Genomic DNA, 20,978 nt, shown 5'->3' with positions numbered 1-20,978 from the left:
TAATCCAAAGTAGTGCCATCTATTAGATTTAAATATTACTCCACGTGAGAAACAAACGACTCCAATATGGCGAATGTGAGGGACAGTGATACTTCGTTGTGGCTTCATAACAAGCTTGGAACGTCTAATGATAGCTGGACTGGTAGTTCAATTTGTTCTCAATTAAACGCTGAGGTGTTAAGAAACATCAAGGATTGTTTTCCAGATTTACAAACTCAAGTTAAACTTAAATTACTTCTTTCGTTCTTCCACATACCTAGGCGAAATGTTGAAGAGGTAAGTGTTTGTACTTTTCCCGCTATAATTCATTATTGTTCTTTCTATCTTCATTATTTTTACGTTATTTATCAATGTATTATTGCTTTCTTTATTACCAGTTTTTTTTCCTTTTAATAATCTCATGATATTTCTCTATATTATGATATTTTAGGCAGCCCGCCGCCTATTTGATTTTATTTAGGTACCTAATGTTTTTGGCATGTACAATATCTTACTTTCGTTTGCGCGGCATGTCTTAATACATTACATGCATGTAATCAAAAATGCTAAATAAATATCATTCAATTTACTTATATTACTTGTATAGCTTTCTATTTTTATAATATTTCAAATATTAAATATACAGGATAATCCGTTTGAGATGTCAGGAAAGTAAATCATTGTATACAAGAAAATATTCGAATACAACAACAGTTTTATATCCTAACACATGAACACTATTAGAAGTTCAACATGAATGGAGCAAAAATCATACTATATAGACAAATTGTACAACCCTGGAGTGATCTGTGAAAAGGTTGCTGTGATCTTTTGTCTAAAGTTGACTTTCTTATGCTATTGACTTGATTTACCCTGACAGGAAAAAATCTAAAGAAGTCTAGTTATGTCTAAGATACTTTACGAGTATGAAATGGGTTCATCACAGTTATACCGGCAACTCTGATGCTTAAAACTTACGATCTTTTCATTCATATTGTAACAAACTGCTCAGGGTTATATATTATTAATCTCGTGTATATAATGGTTTACCTTTCTAACATCTCAAATGGATCATCTTATACATTTCTACATATATACAATGCTAAAACTTTTGTAGTGGCGCGTTGAGCTGGAAGAAATCATTGAAGTTGCATCGCTGGACAGTGAGTTATGGGTTTCAATGCTATCCGAAGCGATGAAGACATTTCCATCAACAGGATCATTAAATACAGATATTACTGATTTAGATGAACATAGACCTATTTTTGGAGAACTGGTTAATGATCTTCGGAAATTATTAAAAAAGCAGAATGATCCTGCTATGCTTCCATTGGAATGTCATTATCTGAATAAAACAGCTCTGGTGTCTGTAGTAGGTAGTCCACCTGCTACAGTGAAACATTTCACATTGAAAAGAAAGCCAAAAAGTGCAGCTTTAAGAGCTGAATTGGTACAAAAGTGTTTAGATAGCGCAAGTAATTTAAAAAAGAGTACGGCTCCCACTGTACCAGTACGAAGTAGAGGAATGCCAAGAAAAATGACAGACACAAGTAAGAGAATTATGCATGTTTAGATGCATTAGGATTGTGTAATATAAATATTAGATAAACAAGCAAATATTTTATTATTATTGTAATATTACAGCACCCCTCAAAGGTATTCCTAGTAGAGTTCCGACAAGTGGATTTCGTTCTCCTTCTCTTACAAGTGCATCGATGTCAAGCAGAACTCCTATTAGTAGTAGAAGTCGTAAAGATGGTGGTATTAAATTGTTGGATATTAATGAACAACCTCTTGGATATGCACAAGCTAAAAAGAGAAGGCGAATGATGGAATTAGAAGAGCAACAGAAAAAGGTTGCAGAAGCTCAAGCAGCTGCAGCAGCTGCAGCTTCTGCGAATGCAGCTACAGTAGAAACTCCAGCAACGCCGGAATATGCTCAAGGATTAGCAGCGATTAATCCACCTTCAACTCCTGTTACACCAGTATCCACTGTTCAATCTTACGTGGCTCCTACCACTCCAAGTGGAGTTACACCCACGACTACATCACAAACTCGTAAGAATTTTGTTGTGCTTTTATGATTCGATATTTGTTTGTTTTATTTATAAATTCCATATGGATAAAAAGTTTAACTACATGCAATAACAATTTTTAAATTTGTAGCAACTACACCATCTACACCTACAGTGTCCAGTACTGTATCACCAGTAACAACACCAACAGTCATATCCCCTGTAGAAAGTACACCTGTCGGTGTACAAACTGTTAGGCCAGCGCAAACAATTACACAGATCCGTATACAAACATCTGCACAACCTGTTAATGCAGCAGCAAATACAAGAAGAGGCTTGTCACTAACGGTACTTTTTTATCCAAAGATATATACAAGAATTATGTTTATAATGCACTGTCAAAATTGTTTATTTATTTCATGGGTTTTTTAATTTATAGCGAGAACAAATGTTAGAAGCTCAAGAAATGTTTAGAACGGCTAATAAAGTAACTAGACCGGAAAAAGCATTGATCTTGGGATTTATGGCTGGTTCTAGAGGTATATAATATTTCAATATAACAACATTTCAAAAAATAATAAATAAAATAAATAAAAATTGTTTTTTTTTTCAATAGATAATCCTTGTCCTAAACTGGGCAACATAGTAACAGTAATGCTTTCGGAGAATATAGAAGAGGTCTCTCAAGCAGATGGTTCAACGGTACCAATGTTAGTTGAGACTCACTTCCAAATGAACTATACAAACGGCGAATGGAAGAGGATAAAGAAAAATCGTCGAGTTGTAACGGAAGAGTCTACCTCGGCAGCAGCTCCTACTCCTAATCCAACTGCTACAGCTTCCAATTAGGCAATATAAACAAAGAAATATATATATAAATACATATATATATGTATGTATAAAAAAAGAAATTATATCGCGATCTGAAATAACGCAGAATCTTTTTTAAAGTACTCGCGTATATTATGGCCATTTGAGAACGCACACAATTTGGTCATACCAATTTTTAAAGACTTTAGTTCAATACGCGGTTCATCATCAGTCATCACTTATGTTTTCGTAACGCATACGAGAACTCATGTCAATTTTGTAATAAGGTCATTAAGATTATATCGCTGATAATCATTATCGAATTATAATATAGACTATGGATTCGTGATTACGAATTTTAAAATGGAACTAACAAAAATAAATAATAACGAGTATTTTGTTTTTGTTCGTTTCTTTCGAATCATAAGGAAAAAGTTTCCAAATGATGAAACTGATGGTGCTAACACATCGTTTATTTTCTACAGATGTTTCGGTTACTAACTTATAAAAGATTCAAGATCAATTATTCAGAATTATTTAACAATTTTGGTATAACAAAATTTAGTAATTGTCGTTCATACTGCAGTATGTACATTATTATTATTATTATATATTTACATATTTAACAGAGATGAATATAAGACTTACATATTATTGTTATTTGAATAAAATATAATTAGATTAAATTTTACTGTCATATCTATTATTCATATTGGTAGAATTTATTATTTACAAAAATTTTTTTATTTTTCTGTAATTCTTGTCAGACGATTATTATTAGATTGTTCAAAAGTTTCTTTAAAGAAAACATATATTAAGTTTGGGCTCTATTTTAAAATAAACGTGAAAATAATTCTTTTTTTTTCCAGACTTAATATATTGTACATATATATTTTTTGGCTTGTTCAGGCATGCCATCTGTAAAGCTTCCAACGAAACTTGCTAACCTAGCATAATTTTGTGAAATCGGGTAGCGGTACGGTGATATTGTTCTATTACCTATTTTCTTAAATGTAGTATTGTATAATACGCTTAATAAAAAGATAGTGAATAAAGAAAAGTATTCTTCTTTAGTGGAATTCATCAAATTATCATTTATATTGTTTAAATTAAACGTCAATTATATAATCTGATTAATTGATTTCTTGTCTTGTAAATTTGAAAAAGCAGACGTTAAGAAGACTCTTTCAAATCTATAACACTTGTTTATAATAGGTATATTATTTATCTTTTTATAAATTAAAAGACAACGATGCTTCGATTGTTCGGTACGCAAGTAAAAAAAGTGGTATGTATTGAATTCTTATAACATTTCTTATAGGATTTATATATTTGATAAACTTACATATGTATTTTCTTTTTTCTACAGTCTTGCACCATCTCATCTTCTTTAAAGAAAGCAAATAATTTAGCCTTAGTAGAAACAGTTAGGAATTTTAGTATTAGTTCAAGATGCCTAGGAGCTTGGCCCGAAATACAAAAACCTGCACCAGATTTCAGCGGAATGGCAGTGGTTGACGGTGGCTTCAAGGAAATAAAATTAAGCGACTACAAAGGAAAATATGTAGTTCTCTTTTTCTATCCTCTAGACTTGTGAGTTGTTGTTTAGCGCTTACACTTTAATATAAAAGTATAAATTATATATTATTACGTTAATGAAAATGTTGTTCTTCCAGTACGTTCGTATGCCCAACAGAGCTGATAGCATTTTCTGAAAGAATCGCTGAATTTAAGGCCTTGAATACACAAGTGATAGGTGCTTCTACGGATTCTCACTTTAGTCATCTTGCGTGGACTAACTTGCCTAGAAAGCAAGGTGGTTTGGGTGGAGATTTAGGGTACCCTTTGTTGAGCGATTTCAACAAAGAAATCTCAGCGAAGTATAATGTTCTCTTGGAAGATTCTGGTATAGCGTTAAGAGGACTCTTCATCATAGATAAAGATGGAATACTTAGACAACTAAGCGTAAATGATTTGCCAGTTGGTCGTAGCGTGGATGAAACGTTAAGACTGATAAAAGCTTTTCAGTTTGTCGAGGCGCACGGAGAAGTATGTCCTGCCAATTGGCAACCGGATTCTAAAACCATCAAACCAAATCCGAAAGAAAGCAAAGAGTACTTTGAGTCGGTCAATTGAATTTTCATATATAATTTTCTAAATCTTAATATATAAATATAAATATATCTATGTAATTATATATAATTATAAACAAATGTATATACGCATGTATTGTAAGAAATTTTATTATGATTCGATGTAAAACAAAAGGTGATAATATATAGTAAAGGCTTACTAAATGGTATAAGAAAGATAAAGTTTTATTGAAGTAATATAGTAGCAGTAGTAATAGTAATAGAAAATCACCGTCTCTTTTTCGTATCAATTGGACTCCTGATGCATTCAGTTCGCCGAAGAAAACATTTATTTATCATACTCTTTTGAAAGTATATGGCGAAGAGATGAGGAGAGAAGAGAAAATACTCCGAACGAATTCCTTTGAAAAGCACATTCGCTATTCCTAACGTATAGTACATGCGTGTACGATTGTGTTTGTAGGCGCGTTCGAACGGCACGAATAGAGTTCTTCGTATCGAGGGTTGATACAGACTCGGTTCGATCGAATACCAAGAGAAAGAGAGACGAAGAGAAAAGAAAAAAGAAAGAAGAAAGAAAGAAAGAGAGTACAGGGGTTCGTAAAATTTGAATGGAGAGAAAGAAAGGGGAAGAAAAAGGTGCGTGCCGCTCATGCACATACATTTATATGTTAGAGAGAGACAGGGAGAGGGAGAAATGGAAAAAGGAAAGGTAGGGTGAGGTAGGAGGGTGGTTTAGGAGTGGAAGAGCAATCTCGTACCAGTTAATTTGATTCTTTGTGGCGATGAAAGTAATAGTGGGAGGAAGCACCAAAAGACCGTTCCCGATTACCCTATCCTCTATTCGTGGCTTACCAAGTAAACGTTTACTTTTTTGAAACATCTCACACGTGTCATAATACAATCTTATTTTTCAAAATGAATGATCTATTAATAAGATTTTGATAAATTGACTAGAACTCGTATATGATACGAATTTGATAGTAGTTAAGTATTTATCATGAATAATACGTTAGGATAATGGAAGTTCTACCGTGTATAGAATATTTGGAAGTGTGTAAGAGCTTTAAACAAGAGGGTAGGTAGATTAGATATGAAAGAAGAAATGCAAAGATAAATGGTCTTATCTTCTCAATCCGGTAAATCGAATTTTGTCGCAAGTATAAAAGGGAAAGATGAAAAAGAAAGTCATAGGGATTATATATTTTTTCTTGAATAACAAATAAAATATATAAGTAAGGAAAGAAATAAAGAACAAATGGAGAAAAGATATCGAATTTAGTTTGAACGTCGAAATGATGATCCTAACAAAAAATTCTATTCTGAAATATAGTCGAGTAGAATATACTTACTTACTTACGTATCGGAGGACGGCGCAAGTGACATGTAGGATTAGAGAGAAGCGAGTCTTTTATCCGGGGACGGACGGGGCCAGGGGATTTTGATGTTTCAATCGTGCGTTCCGTTGTCCGGCGCGGTCGATTAACGCGACCGTGAGGGTGGGTCAGTAAGTTTAGTAAGGTTTCCGATTCTAATCGGTGTTCTCGGTCGATGCTCGACAACGTCATCTCTGAAAATGACTCGACGTTAAACTTTCATTCCCCCTAATGCGTACATTTAAATCTCTTTTGAATAATATAAGACACCAATATTGTTATACTATTATTTAAAAATGTCTATATCTTTTTATTTCTATATTTGATCGATCCCAAGTTGATAAAGTATCTTAACAGAAAGAGAATTAATTTGTATTCCCAATAAAACCAAAAAAAAGAAAAAAAAAAAGGAAGAGAGAGAGAATCCAAGTAAATGATATAGAAAAGTAGGAAGAATATATCATGCTGACCGCGCCTCGATAACATTTATATAAGCTAAGAGGATATTATGGTAGTACTTGTTTAGGGCCACCCCTCCTAGGGTGGGTGATTCTGATTCTATAGAAGAGTAGAGGAGGAGGGAGTGGTAAAAGGAGGAACGTTGAAAGTTGTGGACGAGAGAACGACTGGAAGGAAGAAGAGGAAAAGGAAGGAAGGAAGGAAGGAAGGAAAGAAGGAGGAGAGAGGGCGTTGGCGGAGGTTGGACGACGAGGAAGGGACGGTGAAAGAGAGAAAGAGGAACATGATCGTGGAACCGAGTGAACGAGAAGAAGAAGGAGGGGGGGGGAGAGAAGAAGGGGGCGCACTCGCCGTCGTGCATCCATCCATATCCATCCCGGGGTGGCTAGGCTTTGATTACTTGTTTTAATCTTCCGACTGCCGACCGGGCGAGCATCTGTCACTCAAAATCCGTAATTGCGCGCCCACCCTTTTGCCTTCTCCATCCGTAGATTCACCTCCCAGAAATGAGCGAACGAGAGAACGAGTGAGCAAGAGAGTGAGACCTGTTATCCCCATCCCAATTGAAGTTTCCTCTCTTCTCCATCTCTTTCCCAACCACCCACACTGATTGTGAGAATTGGAGAGACGCATTCTCTTATTCTTTTTCTTCGTTCAAGTCCTATCCCTATATCTCCTACCCCTACTACTTACACTACTCACCTTCTATATCCTCTTGCCTTTCTCCTCTCCTAAAAGACAATTCTTCGCGATAATCATCGTATCATCGTACGGTCTCGGTGAGTTTCTTTCCTTTGAAAAAAATCAGGGAACAGATGCGTTCTGAGCAGCAACAACGGGCACCACCACTACCATTACCATCAACTACATCAGCAGCAGCAGCAACAGCATCCTATATGTATGTACGTAAGAGTAAAAGCGCAAGGCTCCTCGTACGGGACTCCGTGAGGGCCCATAGGGGTGCCGTCAGAGAGTCTCTTGGGATTATTTTCGCTCGATTATCTGTAGGACGTGGGGTCAAGGCGAGGTACTTTATCCCGATGGAAGAATAGTAGACGACTCTCTATTAGCGCTAAAAGTACCGATAAAGACGTGGGATAAAAAGAGAGAGAGAGGGGATAAGAGAACGAGAGTGAGGGAATGGGCTACTGGGAAGGGAGTTTAGGGCTTCGAAAGTTAGGGAAAGGGAAAAGAGAAAGAGAAGAACATGATGCGCTTCTTCTCATTTTCGTCTTCGACTACCACCACCACCACCACCACCACCACCGCTATTATCACCATTACTATTACGATCTGCAGCATCGGGAACAGCGTTAGAAGGCTATTCCCTCAGGGGTTTTGCTCCGATTCTTTTCGGTCGTACACGTCGGCCGTTTAGGTACCGGCCGTGATTCTCGCACGCCATCGATCGTTCCCGTAAAAGAACAACGAGAACGACGTGGACGACGACGACGACGACGACGAGGAGCTGTCTTTTCTCCTTGTTTTTGCTCTTATTCCGTTTTTGATTATTAGCGGTAAAAGGGAAAGAGTAAAGGGTATGGGAAACGATAGGAGGGAACAGTTGAGGGTTACTTGCAACCGAGCTAGACGTCTTTTCTTCTTATTCTTGGCAAGTTTGTTTTTCTTTTTATTCGCTGTTCACTGAGGTGTTCACGAGTTTGCTATAACGTTTACTCGAAACATCGAGATTGTCTCGAGGAATTTTATGTTAAATCCATAGATTCATGTTTTATTTCTGCGAACTGGAAGTAAGGAAGGTAGGAAGGATAGTAGGAATAAATTTCTTTATACCTTCTTATATTTTTCACCTATATATATGAGCCGTTTATTTTGAAAGTGGCCTAAAATTGCGTCTCCTAATAATTTTGTTCATACAAAATCTTCTTTCATTTCATGTACAATAAAGTTATTACCTTTCCGACACTTTTTGATAATATTGTAATACTCTCGTGGGACAAACGGTAAATTATTTTTATTTAATGCCACTTCTACCACACCAAAATCTCTACTCCTAATGGAGTTAGGCCACTTTCTAAATAAACGGTTCAGTAATTCAACTAACTCTGAAAACTTATGTGTCCAGAATTATCGTTTTTACTCGAAATATAAGAATTCTTAAATGCTTTATTGATAGATAATTTGAAGCTGTACATGTTGCCGTGGGTAACCGGAAATAATTGACAAGTGGAGTTAGGCCACTTTCAAAATAAACGGCTCATATATCATAAAACAATCGGGATTATTTTTGAGAGAGGGGAGGCAAAACTCACTTATCCATTTTGAGATTGTCGATACTCATTTGATTCTGGCATAATAGCAAATCGGTCAACACCGAGAGAGAGTTAATAAAATGTATGATCGTTCTGGAGAACGTTTTAAACAGGGCTGGCTCGTTTGATCGTGATTAAAAAAGAAAAAAAAGGAGGAGAGAATGTGGAAGCGAGTTTGTGTAAATGAGAAAAGTATGTGTGTGTGTGTCGTGTGCCATTGAAGAGTAGGAAAGAAAAAATACAGTTGGTGTATCGCGTGTTAGAAGGTGGGAGCGTTGTGGAGTTCTATCTTATCTCGCGTTTAATCAACGTAGTTGGGACCACCACCCCGCGGGCCATCTCGACACTCCTAAGCTCCGGCAATTACTTAGATGGACGCTTCAAAATCTACCGCACGAACGAGACCCATATGTGGTATACATATACGTTCATACCTACGTTACAAATGTATATATTCGTATGTGTGTGTGTGTGTGTATCTCCTCTGTGTATACTCGACGATAGAAGAACGCTCTCCTTTTACTCGAAAGAAATCGAAATTAAAGTCTCGTTTACAAAGGAAAAGAGAGTGAGTAAAAAAGAGAGAGAGAGAGAGGAGAAGATTTTCTGGGTCGAGATAGACAATTAATTTTGTTAATAAACTTTTATCTCTTTCTCTCTCTCTCTCTCTATTTTTCATTCTATTGTAAAATATTAAGATTTGTGTATCATTTTATTTATTAGATTTAATAAAATCTATATATCACGTATATATACATATTTTATATATATATATTATATTATAATATATATAATATAATATATAAATAATAACTGGTGTGTGTACTTATGTACGCACGTAAGAAGTTATACTTCTTTGGCGTACCAAAACGAACATAACCTCAATAATCTCAAAAATATCTTCAAAAAAAAACTTCAAAGAAAAAAAATAACTTAAAAAAACTGGTGTGTGTACTTATGTACGCACGTAAGAAGTTATACTTCTTTGCCGTACCAAAACGAACATAACCTCAATAACCTCAAAAATAACCTCAAAAAAAACTTCAAAGAAAAAAAATAACTTAACAAAAAATTATTATTATTATATATATAAGAAAGAATAAAAAAAAGGAAAAGAAAATATCAAAATATAGATATCAGTCCACACTAAATATAAGAGAGATATATCGAATAACTTCACGCGTCAACAGTCATGGCGCGGTTACAGCATTAGTTCTCGCTCGATCATTTAAGTAAAGCAACGCTGAGTACGATTAGTATTTGGATGGGTGACCCGCTTGAGAAAAAAAGGGGGGAAGAAGAAGAGAAGACAACTTCATGCCGTATATTTGAAATTGTTTTACCGCGCGTCGTAAATACCGACAAACTTCATGGTGTCGTTTTTCCAGACTCTCGGAACAAAATCACACCCCATTACGTTTCCCCAACGCGCCAAAAGAAGTATAACTTCAATAATATAATATATAATATATATAAATAAATAATATAATAATAAATAAATAATATAATATAATATAATATAAATAAAATACAAAACGATCGTTTGAGAATTCATGCCGTTACAGGCAGGTAATCGTTCCCTTTTTTGTTGTTGTTGCTTTTGTTAAAAGGATAAAAAAAAAAGAGAAAGACAAGAACAACGACAAGGAAAACAACAAAAAAAAAAAAGAGAAGAGAAAAGAAGAGAAGAGAAGAGTAGCGAAGAAAAGAGTAGAGTAGAGTAGAGCAGAGAAGAGAAGAGATTTTGTGTTCAGAAACGAAGCACACGACGGCAGCAACGATTGGATGTTTCTATTCGGTGAGATTGGAATCGAGTCTGGCGCGCTTTGTAGGGCCCCTCCTGCCCCCCCCGTCCCGTTGGTGTAAAACCGTGCGTCGCTTCAATGAAGCGACCCGATAATCGTTCCTCGTCCTCTTTTCTTCCATTTTACGCGCAGTGTCGTTCTTCGCGCGACTTTCGGTACCATCTGTTAACACTAAACAGTCGTCAGTCGTTCGACAATCCTGTTGTCTTTTTCAAGAATTATACGATCAACGTTAAAGAGTGAACACTGGAAGAGAGAGAGAAAGAGAAAGAGAGAGATAGGGGTTGGTTTTTAAGGGTGTTAAGGGATAACCAATTAACTCGTCGTGTTACTTCGAAGATGACACAATTACATTTAAATATGAGATAAATTATCTGATTTCTTTCTTTTTTTTTTGAGAATATTTCTTTGTAATCCTTAAATTGCATTTTCCGTACGTATTTATTATACATTTATGCTTTTAGTAAATTAACTACTCACTTAAAAGGTTAATGATCAACATTAATCTCCGAAACCTCTCGGTTTTTGTTTTCATCGGAAAATTTTTGGATCTAGTGTATATAATACGTTCGTTAATTATTTCTTAGACGGAAGCACGAGGTGGGGGGTGGGGGGTAGAGTCTATGTTTCTCAACAAAGAAAATTTCGTTTTTACTATTAAATTCGCAATTTAATTTCCTCAATGTTGAACAACGAAAATGAATATTTCCAAAGTAAGAGAATAGGTTGTTAAATAAATTAGCGAAAATAAAGAAATGATAAAAGGGATGAGATAAACGATTCGATTTGATTGGAAATAAATCTAAAAACCAACGTCGAGATAAACAGAAAAGATCGGACGATAATCCAAAGGTAACAGTAGTAGTAGTAGTAGTAGTAGTAGTAGTAGTCAGCAAGCCAGCTGATAGGTAAGTGGGCAGAAATATCAGTCTATTAGGTAGCTAGCTAGTCTGATATCGGAGTCGCAGATCCTTTTCCGGCCCTCGGGCGAGTGCTTCGTTAATTAATCTGGCAGGAACGAACTCGGCAGCTCAAAGGCACCCTTTTTCGCTCAGGTTCATCCATCCATTTACCAACGAGAACGTAGTAGCAAAGTACACATATATCTACTATCGTGTGTCTTCTCTCTCTCTCTCTTTATATTTCTTTTTTTAATCCTCCCCACTTCTTCTTCTTCTTCTTCTTTCATTTTACACTTCACAACAACATCATCATCGTCATGATTTTTGAGCAAAAGGAAGTAGAAACAATGGATTAGAACTTGACCGGGTCGAAAGTGATTTTATTCGTTTTGCTCGACCAAACGAAAAAGGTAAGGGGGTGTGCGTGTATGTGTGTGTGGGTGTGTGGGTTAAGGGATGAGGGTTCGTGGGGGTGGTGGTGGTGGTCGACGAGAGGTGTAGCGACGAGAATGGATAAAGGAATCATCGTTTCGCGTCGTTCAACGACGAACAATGAGCTTCGTACGAACATGCGGGGTAGATTAAACGTTGATTCGTCGTCGTTCGTCGATCCTATGCCTTATTCGAGAAAATTCGTCATTGTTCCGGGATAAGCAAGAACACTGGAAGGTAGTATGTAATACGTATTACATACATATGCGGTATATAATATAAAAAGGGGAAGGGACACGCAACGAATATACTTGCGATTAAAGGGATAATGGTGCCCCTGCCTTTTGTTTCTCGAGAAAATTCACTTTTTCTTGGATTATATATTGTACGATTTTTTATTTTTATTTTTATATATATATATTTATAATATATTTTTATATATTATAAATATATTTTATATATATTTTATATTTTTATTTTATATATATTTTTTATTATGACGAATTTGACGAAAATTCATCTCTGTCGAATAATACTTTATTAGATTTTATTTTTCTCTAATTTGTTAAGAAGTAATTAAGAATATGATAAGGTGTAATAAATAATAAGGTACGTACTTACCCTAATAAGGAAATTTCTCTTCCATATAATCGACGAGATCTCGAAGCCATATACATACCTATATATACAGTGAGTGTACTTTAACATGAAAAGAGAGCTGTATAAACTATTTTAAACTCATTAAATATGAAATTAAAGTATACTAATTTATTAATCTAAACAAACTATACGAATAATTTTCGTGCAAAAATATAGGAAACGTGTAAAAACGGTATACGATTTGAAGAAACGTTCACTGTATATATGTGAAGACGTAAAAACCGTTGTCGCGTGACACACCTTTAGAAAATCTAATCGCATTTCTCACCATTCGATCGTTTCACGAGTGCACCGTATCGTTGACGTTTCAAAGTAGAAAAATGCTCTTGAGTTCTTCTGGTAAATGCATAATACATACCTCTACTATTCCTCTTCCGTTTCAATAACTTTCCTCGGCAAAACATGAACTCGCCTTTAATCGTAGGTCCTTTTTTTTTTTCTTCTTCTTTTTCTTTCAAAAAGAACACTCGACCGTACATAATACCCATTATCGATTCCCATGATCGAAGATTATCGAGCGTGAATCCTTAGGAATAAGAAAATAAAAAGGGGGGATAGGAGAAAGAACAAAAAAATCTGGGAAACGAAAAGAGAAATAAAAAGAAAATAAAATCAAGAAGAAGAAGAAGAATCTATGAAAAAAAAAACTGGTGCGTGTACTTATGTACGCACGTAAGAAGTTATACTTCTTTGCCGTACCAAAACGAACATAACCTCAATAACCTCAAAAATAACTTCAAAAAAAAACTTCACGGAATAAAAATCTCTCGAGAGATATTTTGTTTCAAATGATAGAATTATTCTTAAGAAAAAATCGTTATCCGAAAAAACTGGTGCGTGTACTTATGTACGCACTTAAGAACCGTACCAAAACGAACATAACCTCAATAACCTCAAAAAAAACTTCAAAAAAAAACTTCAAAGAAAAAAAATAGCTTAAAAATAAAAAACTGGTGTGTGTACTTATGTACTCACGTAAGAAGTTCTACTTCTTTGCCGAACATAACCTCAATAACCTCAAAAATAACTTCAAAAAAAAACTTCACGGAATAAAAATCTCTCTCGAGATATTTTGTTTCAAATGATAGAATTATTCTTAAGAAAAAATCGTTATTCGAAAAAACTGGTGCGTGTACTTATGTACGCACTTAAGAACCGTACCAAAACGAACATAACCTCAATAACCTCAAAAATAACTTCAAACAAAACTTCAAAGAAAAAAAATAGCTTAAAAATAAAAAACTGGTGTGTGTACTTATGTACTCACGTAAGAAGTTATACTTTTTTGCCGAACATAACCTCAATAATCTCAAAAATAACTTCAAAAAAAATAAATAACTTAAAAAAAAATAATAATTATTATATATATATAAGAAAGAATAAAAAAAAGAAAAAGAAATATCAAAATATAGATATCAGTCCACACTAAATATAAGAGAGATATATCGAATTATTTCACGCATCAACAGCCATGGCGCGGTTACAGCATTAGTTCTCGTTCGATCATTTAAGTAAAGCAGCCCTGAGTACGATTAGTACTTGGATGGGTGACCCGCTTGAGAAAAAAAGGGGGGAAGAAGAAGAGAAGACAACTTCATGCCGTATATTTGAAATTGTTTTACCGCGCGTCGTGAATACCGACAAACTTCATGGTGTCGTTTTTCCAGACGCTCGGAACAAAATCCACTCCCCATTACAAGAGAAGTATAACTTCAAAAAAAAAGCGAAATTTGGGAAAAGTAAAACAAAGTAAAAGCAAGCAACCACCCAAATATCTGCAAACACGTGGATACATAAATAAATATACGACGTGTGGGAGAGATTCAAAGTAGGTAGAGGTTGTTGGGTTCGTAGATAAGAGGGTTGGTGGGGTTGCTCTTTACGTCCTTCAAATCCTCGAATTGCTTTTTTCAAATCTACGTACGCGGGGGGCCAGTATACGAGATATCGAAAGCGAATTGTGAACGTGGGTGAACGCAAAAAGCGACGTACGAGTTGGAAAGAAAGAAAGAAAGAGAAAAAGATAGAAAGATAGAGAGAGAAGAGAGAATATAAAGATGGGGTGAGTATGCAGGACGCGGCCGGCGTGCACGCGCGCGCTCGCGCGCACATACACACACACACACACATTACTAGTGCACGGGCATAAAAGAGCAAGCGAAAAAGGGAGAGTCTCTTTTTAATCTAGCGACGATTCGCAACCCCCGGCTCCTTTCATAGTTACGTGCTTAGTACTTATACCCATTGACTCCCTCTCTTTATCTCTCTCTCTCTTTCTTTCTTTTTATCTCTCTTGCTTCCTCGTTCTCTTTTTCTCAATTCCCCGTCTCACTCTCGCACGTTCGCTTTGTCGTCGTGTCAGGGTCGGTCTTCGATCATCGAAGGACCCAAACCACCCTCCACGAAAGTCTTCGAGCTCCCTTTGAACAACCTTCTCTTCTCTTCTCTTCCCTTCTTCATCTCTTTTTATTTCGTTGAGAATCAGATCTCACGAACTGTGCTCTTACTGTGCGAGGTTTGTTGTTCTTTTTCTTTTTGTTATCTTTTATCCGTGATATAATTTCTGTTTTCTTTTTTTCTTTTTAATCATATATAAGTTATTCATCATTCGTATAATGCGGATAGGAATATAAAATTTGTCAAATAAATTCATGATTTTTCTTCTGTAATATGTACATATGTACATATGTACATATGTAATATGTACATATGTGTATATATATATATGTGTGTATATATATATGTATATTTCATTATATTTTCTGTAATATAATATATAGGATTTATACTTTGAGAGAGGGACGCGTAACTGGATCATGTTAAACGTTTTATATACTTTCGTCGATGCAATTGGCAATAGGATTTGTTCTTTTTCTTTCCAATCGATTACGTTTCGTTAGACTATAAATAAACAAAAGTAACGACGTGAAATATAATTGGATAAAATTTATCTGACAAATATATTGGACGGATATGTGCAAACATTGACGCGAAGAGGAACAATAAATTAATTGCGTTGTGGTTGTTAGCGATAAGAAAATTAAAAAAAGGGGAAGAAGAAGGTCAAATTAAATAATCGTTAAAACAAAAAGTATGAGAGGGTGTAAGTAACCTAAATGAGTAATCGAGTAAGAGTTTGAGGTAAGAGACAAATCGTTTAGTTTCTCGCGGAAGAAGATCGCATCATATTGAGTAAAGGGGTGTGGCTTTCGGGGGTGGCTAACGCAAGACTGGCGTGCGCGTCGTCCACCCTCGCGCAGGCACCGATAGATTTCCAAAACAAAAAAAAAAGCAAGAAAGAAAGAAAGAAAGAAAGAAACAAGTTGTATATCCATTAGAGTAATTATTCGGTCAGGACCTTTTCGAGGAGGCGATAATAACGGTCACGAAAGGATCGCAAACTGGAGATAAGAATTACGAATTGTAAATGTATGTGTGTGTGTGTGTGTGGGCGAGCTGGTTTTTAAAGATGAAAAGAAAGAGAATAGAATTTACGAGTATGTGTATGTGTTTGTGTGTATCATTTGCGTGTATATATTTTGATAGGAAAGAAAAAGCCAGATAGGAGTTGAACGAGACTCAACGAGGCGTCATCTGCGTTTAGGGTTTGTTAGGGTTTGCCCTTTTTCTTCTCACAGCTGTCGCGAAGTCGTCATCATCGTATCGTGTCGTGTCTTCTTCGTCGTCGTCGTGGTTTATTGTGCCAGGTAATTAACTCGATTAGTTGCTGCTCGTCGAGAAACTAACCAACACTAAACGCGATGCAACCGATTAAAATTCCAACCCCCCCACCCACCCTCCTATTCTTCCTACTCTCCCTCTTTCTCTATCATTTTATACTTTTTAATCGTTCTCTCTAACCACCCTGTGTTTTATTTTCTCTCTCTCTCTCTCTCTCTTTCTCTATCCGACACACAATTTCGTGGAACTCTGCTGTACTCTCGATGACTAACGCGAATTCTCCGGAGAATTGTTTTATAATCGATGAAAAAAAAAAAAGAAAAATAGAATAAAATTCGACTCCTCATTGTAATTTATTACCCGTGACTTATGTTTTTTTTTATTTTCTTCTTAAATTCGTTCGCGATTCGAGAAAACTATAATCGATTTTAGAGATTGAGATGCATTTTTTACGAGGTGCCCTTTCCTTTATTCGTAGATTTATCGTAAAACTCGTTAATGTAACGCGATCGTTCTTCTTATACGTTCGTTCGAATTCGGTAGAGGATGAAGGATAAAAAAAAAGGACTAACAATGTGAGAGAGAAAGAGAGAGAGAGATAGTACTAGGTAAAGAGTGTTATACCCCCCTTACGCGTTAAATTACTTCGTGATTCGATACGTAGGAAGAGGGCGGAGCGACGCAATTCGACTCCGGATTTCGTCGACACGACACAATGCATCTTTTTCGTCGACGTTAGTTTTTCGATCGATCGACCTCTCGCAAGAAGAGGGAGAGAGATATAAAGAGAGAGAAGAGAGAGAGAGAATTCCTTTCAGTTCGTTTCTCTTTTCTAACTTTTCGAAAAAATCTTTCTCAACATGGCGGACATGTTCTCCGCGTGTGTCCGCCATTTTGTCAAAGCTCTCGCTAGTTCGTTCGTTCGTTCGTTCGTACGTTTCGATAAACGTAAAATAATTAACGCGTGTTTTGTCGAACCTTAATCGAATGTAAAAAGTTATATATACCTGTATTATATATTTATATATATATATACTTGTATCGAATATGTGGAATCGTCGATAACAATTTTCATACGAAATAATATTCTCGATTTATTTACTGGGCACCGAGCAACACCGACAGTATTTTGCGTCGAATATTTTTGCCCCCCCCCTGCGCCCTACCTACCACGCCGAAGTCCCCCCCCGCCCCCGCCCCTACTTTCCCCCATCGGTTTTCTAAAAAACAAAAAGTTGTTTCGAATTGTTATCGACTCGTTTTACCAACTGTGGTCGTCGTCCAATCGTTCGTCGAAGCATCGAACGGGATGATGAAAAAAAAACTGATTGGAAACAACAAAAAGAAGAGAAAAAAAAAGGAAGATACTGTTAGAGGTCCTACGGTTAAGGTGGAAGGGGGAGGAAACGAAGGGATACATACGGAAGGGGGTGGGAGGGGGAAGACGCGTGCGACGAAAAAAAAAAATGTCGATTTCTTGGGTAGGGGTTGTTGTGTCGTCGGTGTAGTCAAAAAGACGAAGAAGAAGAAGAAGAATACGAAGAAGAAGCCAGGAAAGAGCAAGCACCTCGACCTCGACAATCTCTTCCCGAATATGTTCGCTATTAGGGGGATTATATTACCGTATCGTAGTCAGATACCTAATCTATGGTATATTAAACGCGAAGAAAAAAAAACGTAATCTAATCGATCCGATCTCCGCGTACTAAGTTCTCTTTTATTATATTTCTGTCTTTTTCCTCTTTCTAGTTTTCCCTTTTATCAGTCGACGAATCAGGTCCCACCCCCCACCCCTCTTCTTTTCCACCATTATTCGACGAATTCGAATCGCGGCGATCACTCGAGTCCGGAATCAAAACGCAGGTTCTTTCTCTCTCTCGCTGTACTTTGAAGCGAACGGACCCGAATGGGCTTTGACATATCGTCCCGTGGTGGTTTCGTCAACAATTTTGTGGTCCCGACGGTTAGATAGAGAGAAGAGGTGTACGAGGTAGAACCGTGAAAAAAACAAATGGATGGTTAGATCGAACTTCAACGGAACGAATCGGCGGATCGTACGTAACCATACCGAGTGCTGTTACTCTCGGCCGATCGATTTGACGAGTAAATGAAACACAGCTTTGAGGATAGATAGAGAAAGATATATATATACATATATAAAGAACGTAGAGAATCGGTGGTGTACCCTCCGATACCGGTAACTCTCTCTCTCTCTCTCTCTCTGTGCTTTACAAAAGATTATCGCGTGCGGACGGGTTTGGGTGACGCTGTAAAAAGAACGAAACTAAAACAGAGCATGAAAATGAGTGAACGAACGAACGAGGGACCGAGTGAGAAGAAAAAGTTAGACTTACGGATGAAAGGCTTGTACAGAATATACCAGAAAGAAAGAAAGAAAGAAAGAAAGAGAGAGAGAGGAAGATCAGAAGAGGAAAAGAGTCGAAGGTGCGATGGCAGGGTATGAGAAGGATGATTGAAATGCACCTACATACTTAGATGCGCGTACTTACTCGGGGATAGAAGATACGTCTCGTGTAGAAACACTGTGTGGAGAACAAGAGAGAGAGAGAGGGAAAAGGGGAGTGGGAAGGGGTGGGGTGGGGAGGGGAGGGGAGGGAAAGTATATGCCGCGAGAGAACGCGTCGATGGAAGAAAAGAGAACGAGCGGCCATTGTCGTACGTTCTCCCTCGTGGTTGCAACTAAGAGCCGTCGGTAGTGAAGGTAGCAGTCATCGAAATGACGATGATGTCGACGTCGATGATGGCAAACATTCTCTCTCTCTCTCTCTCTCTCTCTCTCTCTTTCTCGTTTTCTTTTTCGTTTTCTTTCCTTTTCACTCTATACCTTTACCTATGCTGCTGCTGGTTTTTTTTTTGCTCTTTCTATCTGTTCTTCTTCTTCTTCTTCTTCTTCTCTGTTTCTTTCTCTCTTTCTCACGAGTATCACGAAAAAAGGGCGGGTAAGAGTAAAAGCGCGAAACCGCATCGCGTCAAACAATAAGATCAAGCAAGATCTCTCTCTCTCTCTCTCTCTCTCTCTCTCTCTCATCTGCATCTCATGTTTATTGTAATCGTTTTTTCTTATCGAGTCGCGACTGTACCGCGAAGAAAAGAAATTTTCGTCGATATGGAATTATTATCTCTCTCTTTTTGAGCCTTTTATAAATTAATTTTTTGATAGAGAGAATGCAATCATCATTCTGATGATCCCCTAATTTTCATTTCATCCCCTAATCGGGGAGGGTGGAGGATTTTGTTGCAAGTTTTTTTACAACGTTCGAATAAAACTAATCCATATTTCCAAGACCTTAAATAATAAATAAAAAATAAATATCTAATAATAAACCAAGAATTACATTGAAGAGACCAAGAATTGCATTGAAATTTTCGGGAATTGCATACACGTGTTCTGAATAAAATTATTATCTCTTTCTGCGCCTTTTTTTAGAAATTAATTTTTTTCTTTAAGATTGATAGAGAGAATGATACACTTTTGCAATCATCATTCTGATGATCCCCTAATTTTCATTTCATCACCTAATCGGGGAGGGTGGAGGATTTTGTTGCAAGGTTTTTTACAACGTTCGAATAAAACTAATCCATATTTCCAAGACCTTAAATAATAATAAATAAAAAATAAATATCTAATAATAAACCAAGAATTACATTGAAGAGGCCAAGAATTGCATTGAAATTTTCGGGAATTGCATACACGTGTTTTGAATAAAATTATTATCTCTTTTTGCGCCTTTTTACAAATTAATTTTTTTCTTTAAGATTGATAGAGAGAATGATACACTTTTGCAATCATCATTCTGATGATCCCCTAATTTTCATTTCATCCCCTAATCGGGGAGGGTGGAGAATTTTGTTGCAAGTTTTTTTACAACGTTCGAATAAAACTAATCCATATTTCCAAGACCTTAAAATTGCGATTCTAACCTTTTTCATGTTTAGGTTTAAGGTATGCGTGAAATTAAACCTAAATAAATAAATAAATAAATAAATATCTAATAATAAACCAAGAATTACATTGAAGAGACCAAGAATTGCATTGAAATTTTCGGGAATTGCATACACGTGTTTTGAATAAAATTATTATCTCTCTCTTTGCGCCTTTTTACAAATTAATTTTTTGATAGAGAGAATGATGCGCTTTTGCAATTATCATTCTGATGATCCCCTAATTTTCATTTCATCACCTAATCGGGGAGGGTGGAGAATTTTGTTGCAAGTTTTTTTACAACGTTCGAATAAAACTAATCCATATTTTCAAGACCTTAAAATTGCGATTCCATTCTTTTTCATGTTTAGGTTTAAGGTATGTGTGAAATTAAACCTAAATAAATAAATAAATAAATATCTAATAATAAACCAAGAATTACTTGAAGAGCAAGAATTGCATTGAAATTTTCGGGAATTGCATACACGTGTTTCGAATAAATTCGCGTAGGGTTGTATCGATGAAGAAAATAAATTCAAAAAAGTAATCG

General features: G+C 36.2%; 2 protein-coding genes and 1 long non-coding RNA gene across 3 annotated transcripts; 2 read left to right on the top strand and 1 right to left on the bottom strand.

The window, feature by feature from the left end:
- The first annotated feature begins 41 nt into the window (after positions 1-41).
- On the top strand, positions 42-3,486 carry LOC122518755 (negative elongation factor A). The gene is made up of 6 exons (XM_043637830.1): positions 42-276; positions 1,097-1,529; positions 1,624-2,037; positions 2,146-2,342; positions 2,434-2,533; positions 2,611-3,486. The coding sequence occupies exons 1-6, from the start codon at positions 67-69 to the stop codon at positions 2,841-2,843; spliced, it is 1,587 nt and encodes a 528-aa protein (XP_043493765.1). The 5' UTR covers positions 42-66; the 3' UTR covers positions 2,844-3,486.
- Positions 3,487-3,654: 168 nt separating this feature from the next.
- LOC122518756 (peroxiredoxin-like) lies at positions 3,655-5,113 on the top strand. The gene is made up of 3 exons (XM_043637831.1): positions 3,655-4,092; positions 4,174-4,397; positions 4,481-5,113. The coding sequence occupies exons 1-3, from the start codon at positions 4,057-4,059 to the stop codon at positions 4,938-4,940; spliced, it is 720 nt and encodes a 239-aa protein (XP_043493766.1). The 5' UTR covers positions 3,655-4,056; the 3' UTR covers positions 4,941-5,113.
- Positions 5,114-19,842: 14,729 nt separating this feature from the next.
- On the bottom strand, positions 19,843-20,870 carry LOC122518724. The gene is made up of 2 exons (XR_006304129.1): positions 20,765-20,870; positions 19,843-20,099 (listed from the first exon to the last, which is right to left on the bottom strand). It is a non-coding gene; the product is annotated as an uncharacterized LOC122518724 (long non-coding RNA).
- Between the last annotated feature and the right edge of the window lie 108 nt (positions 20,871-20,978).

This window comes from Polistes fuscatus, unplaced genomic scaffold, assembly GCF_010416935.1.
Source record: "Polistes fuscatus isolate 324 unplaced genomic scaffold, CU_Pfus_HIC Scaffold26, whole genome shotgun sequence".
NCBI lineage: Eukaryota > Metazoa > Arthropoda > Insecta > Hymenoptera > Vespidae > Polistes > Polistes fuscatus.
Note: the sequence above shows the minus strand (reverse complement) of the source record. Positions and strands in the feature narration are given on the sequence as shown.

Coding starts and splice junctions, on each gene's coding strand:
- LOC122518755 (XM_043637830.1), top strand. CDS start 67: ATGGCGAATGTGAGGGACAGTGATACTTCGTTGTGGCTTCATAACAAG. Junction 2,038..2,145: donor CACGACTACATCACAAACTC/GTAAGAATTTTG, acceptor TTAAATTTGTAG/CAACTACACCATCTACACCT. Junction 2,343..2,433: donor GAAGAGGCTTGTCACTAACG/GTACTTTTTTAT, acceptor TTTAATTTATAG/CGAGAACAAATGTTAGAAGC.
- LOC122518756 (XM_043637831.1), top strand. CDS start 4,057: ATGCTTCGATTGTTCGGTACGCAAGTAAAAAAAGTG. Junction 4,093..4,173: donor GTACGCAAGTAAAAAAAGTG/GTATGTATTGAA, acceptor TTTTTTCTACAG/TCTTGCACCATCTCATCTTC. Junction 4,398..4,480: donor TTTTTCTATCCTCTAGACTT/GTGAGTTGTTGT, acceptor TTGTTCTTCCAG/TACGTTCGTATGCCCAACAG.